General features: G+C 41.3%; 1 protein-coding gene across 5 annotated transcripts in view; it reads right to left on the reverse strand.

The window, feature by feature from the left end:
- Positions 1-3,369: 3,369 nt before the first annotated feature.
- Positions 3,370-12,184, reverse strand: part of GOLGA4 (golgin A4) — a 103,828-nt gene continuing 95,013 nt past the window's right edge. For 4 of the 5 annotated variants that reach the window (XM_075921788.1, XM_075921787.1, XM_025185123.2 and 1 more), the window contains 3 exons: positions 8,344-8,430; positions 6,601-6,664; positions 3,370-4,105 (listed from right to left, as the gene is read on the reverse strand). In XM_075921788.1, coding sequence (XP_075777903.1) covers positions 6,635-6,664; positions 8,344-8,430 — 117 coding nt within the window. In that variant the 3' untranslated portion in view covers positions 3,370-4,105; positions 6,601-6,634. The remainder of the gene's footprint in view (positions 4,106-6,600; positions 6,665-8,343; positions 8,431-12,184) is intronic. The other variant, XM_075921786.1, reaches the window with a different exon arrangement.

Below are 12,184 nucleotides of genomic sequence, written 5' to 3' on the forward strand. Positions count from 1 at the left end.
CAGCCTCCCTCCTCTCTGGTACTAGGGGAAAGCCGGGGCTGCCATGCCATGGCTTTGGCCCTCCCCTGTGGCTGGAGGGAGAGTGTAGGGCCTGGCAAGGCCTTGGCCTGCCCCACCCCCTTCAGCAACCGGGGGAAGAAAGCCAGGGCTGGTGCGGCCGGGGGCAGGTAGAGCCGGGGCTGGCATGGCCTCAGCCCTGCCTTGTGGCCTTGGGAGTGGAGAGGGAGAAGACCAGGGCTGCCACGCCTCGGCCCTCCCCGAAGAGAGAGGGGTCAGGGAGCATAGCAAGCAGGGGACATAGCCCCCTAGTTTAACTCTAAAAAAATTCCATGTTTACACATTCTTTTATATATAAAGTTCTGGAAGTAATTTTCTTGAGTTTTGTTATAAACTGAAACTGTACCTTGTCTTGTTCTTAATACCACTTCTATTACCGTTATGTTAAGAAATTGCTGTCTGATGAGTGAAGAATTATAAAACTCTTTTTAAGCTTTTAAAAACTGTGAGCTTTTAGAGAATTTTTGTTTCAACTATAAATAATTAAGAAAGTTTGATGGTAACTATGTTATGAGTTAGCTTGAGATATGAGAGCATCACACGAAGGAAAAGAAAGAATTTATTCACTCCAAGCTGTAGTAATATTATTTCAATAGTATATTGACTATCAGTTTCAGTTCAGATCACTACATTCAAATTATGGTTGACAAACAACAGCCCTTACATAGTATCTTGTGAGAAGGGGGGAAAAGTGATCAAAGCCTCACGAAAAATGTCCAGATGGTGAAGCAAAAGACAAAACACTGGAAAACACAAGTGGTTATAAACTTCAGTGTCAAGCTATTAGGCCAATAATGCATTTAATATCCCATGGCATAAAATGTATATACCTTATATGGAAATCTAAGCTTGAATTATTTTAAACTTTTTGTAATGGTACGTATAGCAAAATTATACAAACCCCTACAAGGCCAGCCAGGAAAAAACAGAACATACATTCTACGGCTCCACACGTACAAATCTGAAGTCTTTTCAAGGTTGCTGATGAGAATCTGCCAGTATTCTGGAGAACAAGGTTCCCACACACAATACAGAACATACAGTAGAGAAACAAAGCCAAAAAAGATGCTTAAAAGAGAAACTACTAAAGAAATATTTCTGTGAGAAACTATCAAGCATATTATATACAGTCCAAGGGGGTAAAGCTCATAAAAGAACAAAGGGAATCATCCATATAGTCAGACAGTTTATTGGTTACAGAAGAGTTGGAGATATTAGACTTTGGATGTTGGAGTATCAGGGGTTTATCACAGCAAACAACATGGAAATACTTCATTTGTATTGTGTTTGATTGTTCAGGATCAAATGAGAATGATTCAAGATCTCTTTTGGATACCACTAGTTATCTAGGGAGCATGAACAATACTGAACAGTATGGGATAAATCTCTGCTGCTTTCCTAACTGGACTAGGGTTCAAAATTTGAAGATGAACTGAATGCAAAGTACATTTCTTGGAACTATGCCCCCTATAACAGGGTCTCCTTCTATGTTCAAATATTTAGAAATAGATTTCTTCAGCTGAATTTCTTTGAGGCAGATAAGGCTACTCAAGGACTACAATTCCAGAAAACACCGTGAGAATGTTTTAAATGTTTCAACCATGTAAAGTCACTTGTCAAAACCAAACCAATGAGAGACTGATCTTCTCTCCCCTTCATTTATTTGTAAGGTAGAAATGTGTCAGTGTATTTTAGGCTTTTATTTCATAGAGAAGACACGCATCAACATGTCTACTGTCAAACTCTCAGATGAGATGTAAAGCAGAAACCCTCTGACCACTTGGAGTCATTAAAGTTCTCATAGTATTTCCCTACAAAAGTATTTAGTATTCAGAGGATATTGGCTTAATTTCAACTGTGAGTAATTACATTCTGCCCTTAAAAAATGCCCCCCGAGTGGGGAAAAAAAAATCTACTTTTCACTTTATGCCCTAAACTACTGCACTATGTTGCTTATGTTGGAAACCACTCACTGAGTCCCACCCGTGCGTGCATTAGGATTACACATTTTCTGCATTACTCATGCACGAGGAAGCCACAAGACCAAACCAAACTTACATTAAAATCCTCCTTCCACACCATCATTTATTCTGTATGTTATTTTTATTATGGTAGTACCAAGCACCCTAGCCATGGACCATGACCCCACTGTGGTACCTGCTGTACGATGTGTTTTACAGAAATCATTTAGAAACGTTTTAGGCAGTATACAAAATTATTGATTTGATTTCCTCTACATGTAAAATCAGAAATCTTTAATGACTGTCCAGCTATTCAAATCTTGGGGGAGAGGGAAGAGTAAAAAACTTAACTTTTCCTTCTATAATATCTCAGGATATGTGAGTCTAACAAAACTTCAAATGTGCATCTCATGTCGTTGGCAGCTGTCAACTTTGGTTTAAAACTCCTTTTTTGTAGCCTTGATGCATTAGCTCTTACACATTGTCAGTACAAGACTAAGAAGTGTCCCATCTTGGACCATGGAGGAAATGCTGCTCTGGCAAGGGTTTTATTGGTTAAATAAAATAATATATGTTTTATAATGGTGGTTAACTAAAAAAACAAATACAAATCTATAGTTACTTAGACACATGGAATGTTATAAGTAACCCTGGCAAAGAGAAACTCATTGGCAGAGTACAGATGAGAATTATTCCCAGAACTATTAACACTTGGAGAAGAGGTATATGTAAATTTTACATTCATCTAGATATACAATACTGTGCCTGATATCCTGTAAATAGAGGACAATTGATTTTTACCCATATGGGGAAACTTCACTGAGGGTTTGAAGATCAAGCCACCTTTTGTATTCCAATAACCATAAGGGTATAACAAAATATACTGACTCCCTCACTTTCCAGTTCATCATATTTTCTGTGTCTGTCATTGAGTCAACAGAGGTTTACAGGATCTTGCAAAAGAGGTTTTTTTTCTGACAAATGGCCCCATCTACATGGGGCTTTTTATCAGCAAAACCTCTTCCACAAAATGAATTGGAAGATGATATGCAAATGAGAGCACGATTTGCATATCCTCTTCCACAAAAAAAATGGCAGCGTAACTGTAGTCTGTGAGCAAGCAAGTCTGCCTGACTGTCTGTTTGTTCAAGAACTCCTCTTAAACAGTAATAGCTAGGATCACCAAATTCGGTATGCAGCTTCCTTTTATCATAACATAAAACAAGGTCAGGGTTTGGTTATGCCAGGACAATGGGATGTGCCTGGAATGCGATTGTTTTCCATAACATGGAAAGAGAGAGGGCTTCTAGCAGGAAGTTATATGTGCAATGACCACACTATTCCAAAACTGTATAGTAAATAAAATTTTATTTCATCTCAGATCCTGCCAGATTCTCATTGCCAGTCACAGATAGCATATGATACAGTTATGTATTAACTATTTACAATTTACAGTAGTGTATTTCTTCTCCAGAAAATGTAAGTACAAAAGCTAAGAGTAGACAAATGAGGTAATAAAATTTGGATTTATTGTAAGCAAAAGCTTAAAGAAATGGCCTTTAGCAAACAATCAAAAGATCAAATTGGAAGAAAATATTCAAACAAAAATGGCCTAATCCAACAGGAATCACCCACTAATTGCTATCCACCCAAAAATATATTGCACAATTCATTCCATCAAGAAATTCAAAATAAATAGAAGAGATAAACCATTGTGTTCAACTCCTAAAACACCCAGTGAGATACAAGAGTGGGACAAAGTCTTTCAGGGTTACAGTCTTTTTTCTCCCCTTTAAAAAAATAACCTTTAACACAAAATAGAAGACAGTATTCAATATGTATGAGGAGAAAAAAGACTCGCCACCAGATTACCACTGATTAGCATCTCTTCTCAAGGCATTTTAACTATATTCATGGTCCAAAGTGTGTGTTGATTTTTTCCTGTCTTGCTGCTCCATCTGGGACCGTGAATAATAGTTTTTCCTCTTGCCCATTCTCAATGGAGAACAGTGATATGAATGTATTTCTAAGCAGCACTGTCAAAAGACCTTGCTATCACAATTTCTTCAAGATGGTCGTAGCCACGACTGGGGGGGGAGGGGGAGAGAAGAAAATAAAGGCAAATAAATGAATGTTACACTGTAAAGAAAAAATTACAAGCACTTTTAGTATTAAAATAAATCAATCAGGAAAACAACTGAATCTGGATGCTGCTTTCTACACAGAAGGAGTAGGAGACAAAAATAACTTGAATTTGAGATCAGGAAAAATGACTTGACTTGTTCTCAGACCATGGGCAAGCAATTTAATTTCAATGTATTTCAGTCAAAACAACTGAGAAGTTGTGTAAAAGACTTCAGACCCACCTGGAAACGACATATTGCATTTGAATATAATGCCTAGTTAAATAAAATACAAAACTGACTTTCAGAATGAGAAAAAATGTTATTTATTCCCCCTTCTTTCCTGTCAAGCTATTTAGTTAAGATGACAGGAAAGTAACAATGCCACAACTCAAAACAATTCCTGCCTTGGCCAATCGTGGACATAAATCTCTCGTACTTAATCAAGGAGTGTACACCCCACATTTGCAATGCAGACACCATCCCTTTGATCATAAGTTACTTGGAGGCAAGAATGTCATATTTGGAGGGCAATAAACTGTCATAATCCAATAAAGCTTTGGAAAAACTAGAATAGCACTATTTATTCTTGTAATGAGATTCTGCTAGATTACATTAGAGTTACATGCCCTGGTCTTATTTACATTAGTAAAATAACGTGTTTGCTGACATGTCAGCATCAAGCCACTTCTTTGCTCCTTCTGAATGAGGAAGAAAATTGTTTTACAGCTAGAAAGGACAAAACCTTTTTTTCAACAAGGCCACAGAAAAAGTAATAGAAACTGCATCTCAATCTGTTTTCTGTCATGGTATCAAAAAGTATTTTTTCCCCTGTCATTACTGACACTTCAACAATTTTCAGGAACAGTAAAGTCTAATATGAAGCCAACTTGAACTTAAGCACATGCTTAAGTGTCTTACTGGACCACGGCCCACATATGCAATAGTTCATTTACGTATAAAATTAGGGTCTCTTTTGAATGTTATATGTCATAAGGATCCATTTTAAGCCCCAAAGTAAGCAAACATATTACAGTAATTTGACTTACCAATTTGCTTATTCAAATAAGTAGCCCAGAAAATGATAAAAGCACAAACAGAATAAAGCCAAGTTCAACATACTTTGTATTAGAATCTGTTTGATTAAGAATCTTTTTCTACTCCCTTTTGATATACCTGATGTTTGTACAGCTCTGAATCAGTATTTGAAAAAATGAGAACTAGCCTCAGATCAGAAAAATATATTAATCTTGAAACTGAGGCTTACTTGCTGCAAACTTAGCTTTGTAAACCGAAATATGATACAGGCAGTCCTCGAGTTACGCGGATCCAACTTATGTCGGATCCTCAGTTACGAACGGGGCTTTACTCGCCCCGGAGGACAGGAGCGGCGGGACGCCTAGGATGCCTCCTACGGGGCGAGAAAAGCTGCTCCGCGTCTCCCTGGTCTGCTGGGGGGTAGTCCCCCCCTGCAGACCAGGGAGATGGGGAGCAAAGCCGCGGAGGACGCCAGCAGCGGGACAGCCGCGGCGCGTCTGGGCTGTCCCGCTGCCCGCGTGCTCCACGGCTTTGCTCCGCGTCTCTCTGGTCTGCTGGGGGGGAGGGGTCGCAGCTAGTGCGCCCCTCCCCCCCCCCCCCCCCCCCAGCAGACCAGGCTTTTCTCCAGACACCTGTGGTAGAGCAGCTGGGGCGCTGCCGGTTGGTCCCGCAGCGCCGCTCTGGGCGCTACTGGACCAACCCGGCAGCACCCCAGCTGCTCTGCCCCAGGCATCCTGATTCAGCCACTGCTAGTCAGTTTCAGCAGCGGCTGAATCAGGACGCATGGGGCAGAGCAGCTTGGGTGCTGCTGGGTTGGTCCAGTAGCGCCGAGGAGCGGTGCTACTGGAGCAGCCCAGCAGCACCCCAGCTGCTCTGCCCCAGGCGTCCCCATGTCAGCCACTGCTGAAACTGACCAGCGGCTGACTACAGGAAGCCCGAGGCAGAGTTGCTCTGCCCCGGGCTTCCTGGAATCAGCCGCTGATCAGTTTCAGCAGTAGCTGACTTGGGGACGCCTGGGGTTAAGTTGAATATGTATGTAAGTCAGAACTGGCATCCAGATTAAGCCTGTTGAAACTTATCAGCGGCTGATTCCAGGAAGCCCGGGGCAGAGCAACTTTGCCTCGGGCTTCCTGTAGTCAGCCGCTGGTCAGTTTCAGCAGCAGCTGAATCTGGACGCCAGTTCCGACTTGCATACAGATTCAACTTAAGAACAAACCTACAGTCCCTATCTTGTACGTAACCTGGGGACTGCCTGTACACAGTTTAGGGGTATATTGCAAGCTTGCTGTACAAAGAGCACTGAGTAATTATTAACAAAACCTGGGAGGAGAGAAAGAAAAATCTAGCAGAAGGGTAATTAATTGCATGCTATAGATTTGACCTTCAAATAAATCACAATACACATATTAAGCTTCACTCACCCACATGCTAACTAAGCACAGACTGATGGAATATTCAGAAGATACCACTGCGAGGTGAGGTAAACTACAAAGCCAGGAAGAAAACAGCTTATTGGAATACTTTATTAATAGCACAAATATGATGGCAGTGAACATCTTGTGCTTACATATGAGGCTGAGAGGATTAGACAGAAACAACCCTGAAGTAAATACTAAATGTATCAAGGACGATATCCTAGGTCAATTCATCTGTGATTTGTTTTTAAACTTTCAAGAGAAACTCTTAGATATACCCCATTATAGAGGAAAAATCAGACACTAAAAAATATCCTTAACTTACTGTAGTGTTGTGTTTTTTTTCAGTAGCAAAACAAATTGACAATTTACACTTTATAATCTTTAAGACAAAAGTTAATAGGAATAAGATTCCTTATCAGAATAATGAAAGCATTCCATGCTTCTTTAAAAAATGTATCTTTATGCTCTAATATAGACCATTTATTCCACTAAAAAGGAAATTTAAATGTTCAGTACTTGTTCTCCAAAAACAATCATCACTCTATTACAAAATAGAGAGAAGCGCTATATCAACTGATTATTAATTAATATGCTTGGATTGGTTAGTCTAATCCTAGCAGCCTAATTCTGTTTCTTACACACAAGCACATCAAAAAGTTTAGTAAACATCTAAATAGGTGCTAGTCCAGGCAGATTAATAAACTAATAAAAACAACAACAAACTGGTTAAAAAAGTTTAATTTTGAAGGTCTATGAGGTGGTTAAAAAGGTAACAGTTATTTCTCTCAATATTTGATTAAATTATTTTAATACAAGCATGGTGTTCATCAGTCTAGACAATACAGTGAAGCTATTTTCTGTACAAGGACTGCTTAGCTGAGAGGGGAAGTTATACTCTTTTTATTTTACTACAGTACTTTAAATAAAATATTTGGAGTTTGGGATGAATTGGCCGAGTCTGGGCTGAAACAGACTATGTATTGATACCTTTGTTGCTATTACAGTATCGTTTCTTTCAAACAGAAGACCACACCTCCAACACCTCTGCTAACAAACCAACAAAAATTTCTAATTTTGCTTCTTGTGTTTAACCTGTTATGTGAACAGTAACTAAGTAACTCAGCAGATAAATTGAAGACATTTTAGTTTGTTTCAAATAGATCAATGTGTTTGATTTCTTGCATACAACTACCTAAAATAATAATCTTATCTGTCTCTAAAATGAACAGAGGGAGTCAAGACCAGTAAGGGGGAAGGAGAGACACTAGTACAGGATGAGCTCCATTCTGGCCCTTCCAAAACCTAGACTTCTCTATGCTCAAATGACGTATCCCATACTGGGAGAGCTGAACAGGCTTTCATTGTTTGTTGTCCATTTTTAAAAAGGCATTTTAAGGATTCATCTATGTTGGCTATATTCAGCACTTTCCCTCTTCAGTTGGTCTAGGGAAGGCTCTACTAATAGAAGTACTATTGTACTAAGAAGTTACCATTTCTGCTTTTAATAATGATAAATGGCACAACAAAAATGTCTGTACATTGGCTACACAGTCACCATTGTCACAACCATCTAGTACTAGACCAACAATGGAACAGATCAGTAGACACAAGGCCCTTTTTTCTTTTGTCATAAATGCAAGCCTACTTCTACAATGGGAAACTCATCTGAGGAAAGAAAAGGTGTTGGTTCCCTCACCTATGCCTACCAGCCAATGTTCATATATTCAGTCTATGAGTAAGGCTTACCAATGGTCGAGCATCTTCTCGTTCTAAGATCTTCTGAGCTTGGTCGGCTGGAAACTTCAGCACAGTGGTTATAACCTTTGCCATTGTCTGAAGAAAAAAAAAGTTAATGGTTTGTAAGCAATTAATCATGCATACGGAAAGATTAAATTGCTTTTTAACAGCTAAAATTATTTCTTTAACGAAGTTCTGTATGTTTTAATAACATCAGTGGAAGCCACTGCAAAGAGTAAGATGTACAGTAAGTCTAACTTCAGTACCGGGCAAATTAGTCGAAACAATAGTAAAGAATAAAATTGTGAAGCATGCAGAAAAACATAATTTGTTGGACAAAAGTCAACATGGCTTCTGTAAAAGGAAATCCTGTCTTACTAATCTGTTAGAGTTCTTTGAAGGGGTTAAACATGCGGACAAGGGGGATCCAGTAGATATAGTATACTTGGATTTTCATAAAATTTTGACAAGGTCTCTCACCAAAGGCTCTTGTGTAAATTACATGGCCATGGGATAAGAGGGAAGGTCCTTTCTTGGATTGAGAACTGGTTAAAAGACAGGAAACAAAGGGTAGGAATAAATGGTAAATTTTCAGATTGGAGAGGGGTAACTAGTGGTGTACCCCAAGGGTCAGTCCTGGGACCAATCCTTTTCAAATTATTCATAAATGATCTGGAGAAAGGGGTAAGCAGTGAGGTAGTAAAGTTTGCAGATGATACCAAACTGTTTAGGATAGTCAAGACAGAAGCAGACTGTGAGGGACTCCAAGAAGATCTCACCAAACTGAGTGATTGGGCAACAAAATGGCAAATGAAATTTAATGTGGATAAGTGTAAAGTAATGCACATTGGGAAAAATAACCCCAACTATTCGTACAGTATGATGGGGGCTAATTTGGCTACGACAAATCAGGAAAGAGATCTTGGAGTTATCGTGGACAGTTCTCTGAAAACTTCCACACACTGTGCAGCGGCGGTCAAAAAGGCAAATAGGATGCTAGGAATTATTAGGAAAGGGATAGAAAATAAGACCCAGAATATCTTACTGACCCTGTATAAAACTATGGTACGCCCACATCTTGAATACTGTGTACAGATGTGGTCTCCTCACCTCAAAAAAGATATTTTGGTCTTGGAAAGGGTTCAGAAAAGGGCAACTAAAATGATTAGGGGTTTGGAACGGGTCCCATATGAGGAGAGGTTAAAGCGACTGGGACTTTTCAGTTTAGAAAAGAGGAGACTGAGGGGAGATATGACAGAGGTATATAAAATCATGAGTGGTGTAGAGAGGGCGGATAAAGAAAAGTTATTTATTAGTTCCCTAAATAGAAGAACTAGAGGACACCAAATGAAATTAATGGGGAACAGGTTTAAAAGTAATAAAAGAAAGTTCTTCTTCACACAGCGTGTAGACAACCTGTGGAACTCCTTCCCAGAGGAGACTGTGAAGGCTAGGACTATAATAGAGTTTAAAGAGAAGCTAGATAATTTCATGGAGGTTAGGTCCATAAAAGGCTATTAGCCAGGGGATAAAATGGTGTCCTTGGCCTCTGTCTGTCAGAGGCTGGAGAGGGATGGCAGGAGACAAATCGCTTGATCATTGTCTTCGGTCCACCCTTTCTGGGGCACCTAGTACTGGCACTGTCGGTAGACAGGATACTGGGCTAGATGGACCTTTGGTCTGACCCAGTACGGCTGTTCTTATGTTCTTACAGTGTAGTTTTACATCTCATTTGTTGCTATATGGATTTTATGAAAACAAAGATTCTTCAGTTTGTATTAGCACAGGCCTGGGCAAAATACGGCCCGTAGGCTGGATCTGGCCCACCAAGCCACCAGGTCAGGCCTGCAGAGACTGTTGAGAGCCCCAGGCAGGCTCCCCTGCTTGCCCAACATACCACTCAGAAATACAGCTGTGGGGCATTTCTCTTGAAAAACCAGAGGGGAGAGGAGAAGATTTAGATGCTGCTCCTGCTCCCAGCACAATCCCATTGGCCAGTTTCTGGACAGAAACTGGCCAATGGGAGCTGCCTGTTTGAACAACAGGCAGTCACGAAGCACAACCCCCTTTCCCTCCTGCTCAGTTACTGACTCAAGCGTATGGCTGAGCAGGCAGAAACATTTTAAGTTCTGGAAGCCTTTAGCTCTGCAGGCAGGCAGGTTTGGCTGCTGGCTGGTAAGTCTCCTGGTCAGAGCCTGCCTCTGGCACCCCAGCCCTTCCCTTCCCCAAATGTCTGCCATCCCTCCCCCACTCCTGCCCCGCTACTCCACAAATCCAAACCTTCTGCCCCCCTCTTGTACCCATACCCCTTCCTAGATCTGGCATCCCAATCTCCTGCCTGAAATCACAATCCCCTCCTACCCTAGCTCACATCCCAAAACCCTGCACCCTAGTCCTCTGCCCTAGGTCACAACTGCCTCCTTCACCCAAACACCCTCCTAGACTCCATTCTCCTGCCTGCACCCCAATCCCTTACCCTAAGCTCCATTCTGCACCCAACCTCCATCTCAGACCCCGCACTGCCGCCAATAATATCATGCGGCCCTTGACCACTTTCCAAATTCTTGGAGTGGCCTCCTATCAAAAACTATTGCCCACCCCTGTATTAGCGAAAACTGCTGCCACCATACAATGTAAGTTCTGTAGTCAACACAAAGCTCAAGCCCTTTCATAAAACAACACTGCAGATATTGTTGCAAAAGATTCAGCCAAGGAGATCTCTTCCAATGGCCAATCTTAATCTCTGTGGCACTTACAAGATACATTTTTAAATCACATAAAATAATGTTGTACAACTTAGGGATATAAGCCAGTAGTCCACTAGTCGCATTCCTCCCCTTGCTGCCTCTGTGCCGCCTGCCTACCCGCAATGCTCCTGCCTCTAACACAAGCTGCAGTGTGGAGGGTAGGTGGGGGGTCAGAGGAGGTTGCCCCAAAGTAGTTGATAAAAATTCTATCGTCTACTCGATTAGCCAATTAATCACATCTTAACATCCCTAGTACAACTCAACTGTGTTTATATCAGCTTGATTCCTTGTAAAACGAAAATAAGCTACTGCACAAGCAGGTTCCAGATATAACAGCAGAACTTCATTTGTGGAAACATTCTTGGCAGGTGTGCAGTATGCTGCATTGATACAGCAAAGTGTTCTGACATCCTCTTACGAAAAGAGTCATAAGCAGAAAAAGCAGTTATTTACCTCCCGTAACTTTTGTTTTGTGAGATGTGTTGTTCATGTCCATTCCAATCAGGTGTGTGCACACGTGCATGGTAGCAAAAGATTTCTCCCTACCAGCTTCTGTAGGGCTGGTCTGGGTGCTCCCTGGTTTGGCACTTCTATGTGCTCAATATAGGACCCTGCTGACCCGCCCACTCCTTGGCTCCTTCTTGCTGTCACTCCCATAGAAGGAAAGGGGGGTTCTGGAATGGACATGAATAATACATCTTGAAGAACAACAGTTCTCGTTTATGTGAATTCCAATCGGGTGACACACAAGCCTGAGATCACGCGGCAGGGTCACAGTCTTGTACTGACTAGAGCACTACTTGCGTGAATGGTGCATTGGTTGTAGCCTGATGAGTAATGGTGCAGTGAGCAGCAAAGGTATGGCTGGAAGACCAGGTCGCCACTCTGCAAATTTCCTGGGTAGGGATCTGAGACAGGAACACTGTAGAAGAGGCTTCTGCTCTCATGGAATGCGTGGAGAGAGGAAGTAGAGGCACACTCTCAAGGCCATAGCATTTGTGGATATAGGAGACCACCCCATGATAAGATATGCTGAGATAGGTCTGGCTGGCCTTTCATCTTGTCTGCCACTGCTCCAAACAGCTGTAATGTCTTTTGGAATA

This window comes from Pelodiscus sinensis, chromosome 2, assembly GCF_049634645.1.
Source record: "Pelodiscus sinensis isolate JC-2024 chromosome 2, ASM4963464v1, whole genome shotgun sequence".
NCBI classification, from domain to species: Eukaryota; Metazoa; Chordata; order Testudines; family Trionychidae; genus Pelodiscus; species Pelodiscus sinensis.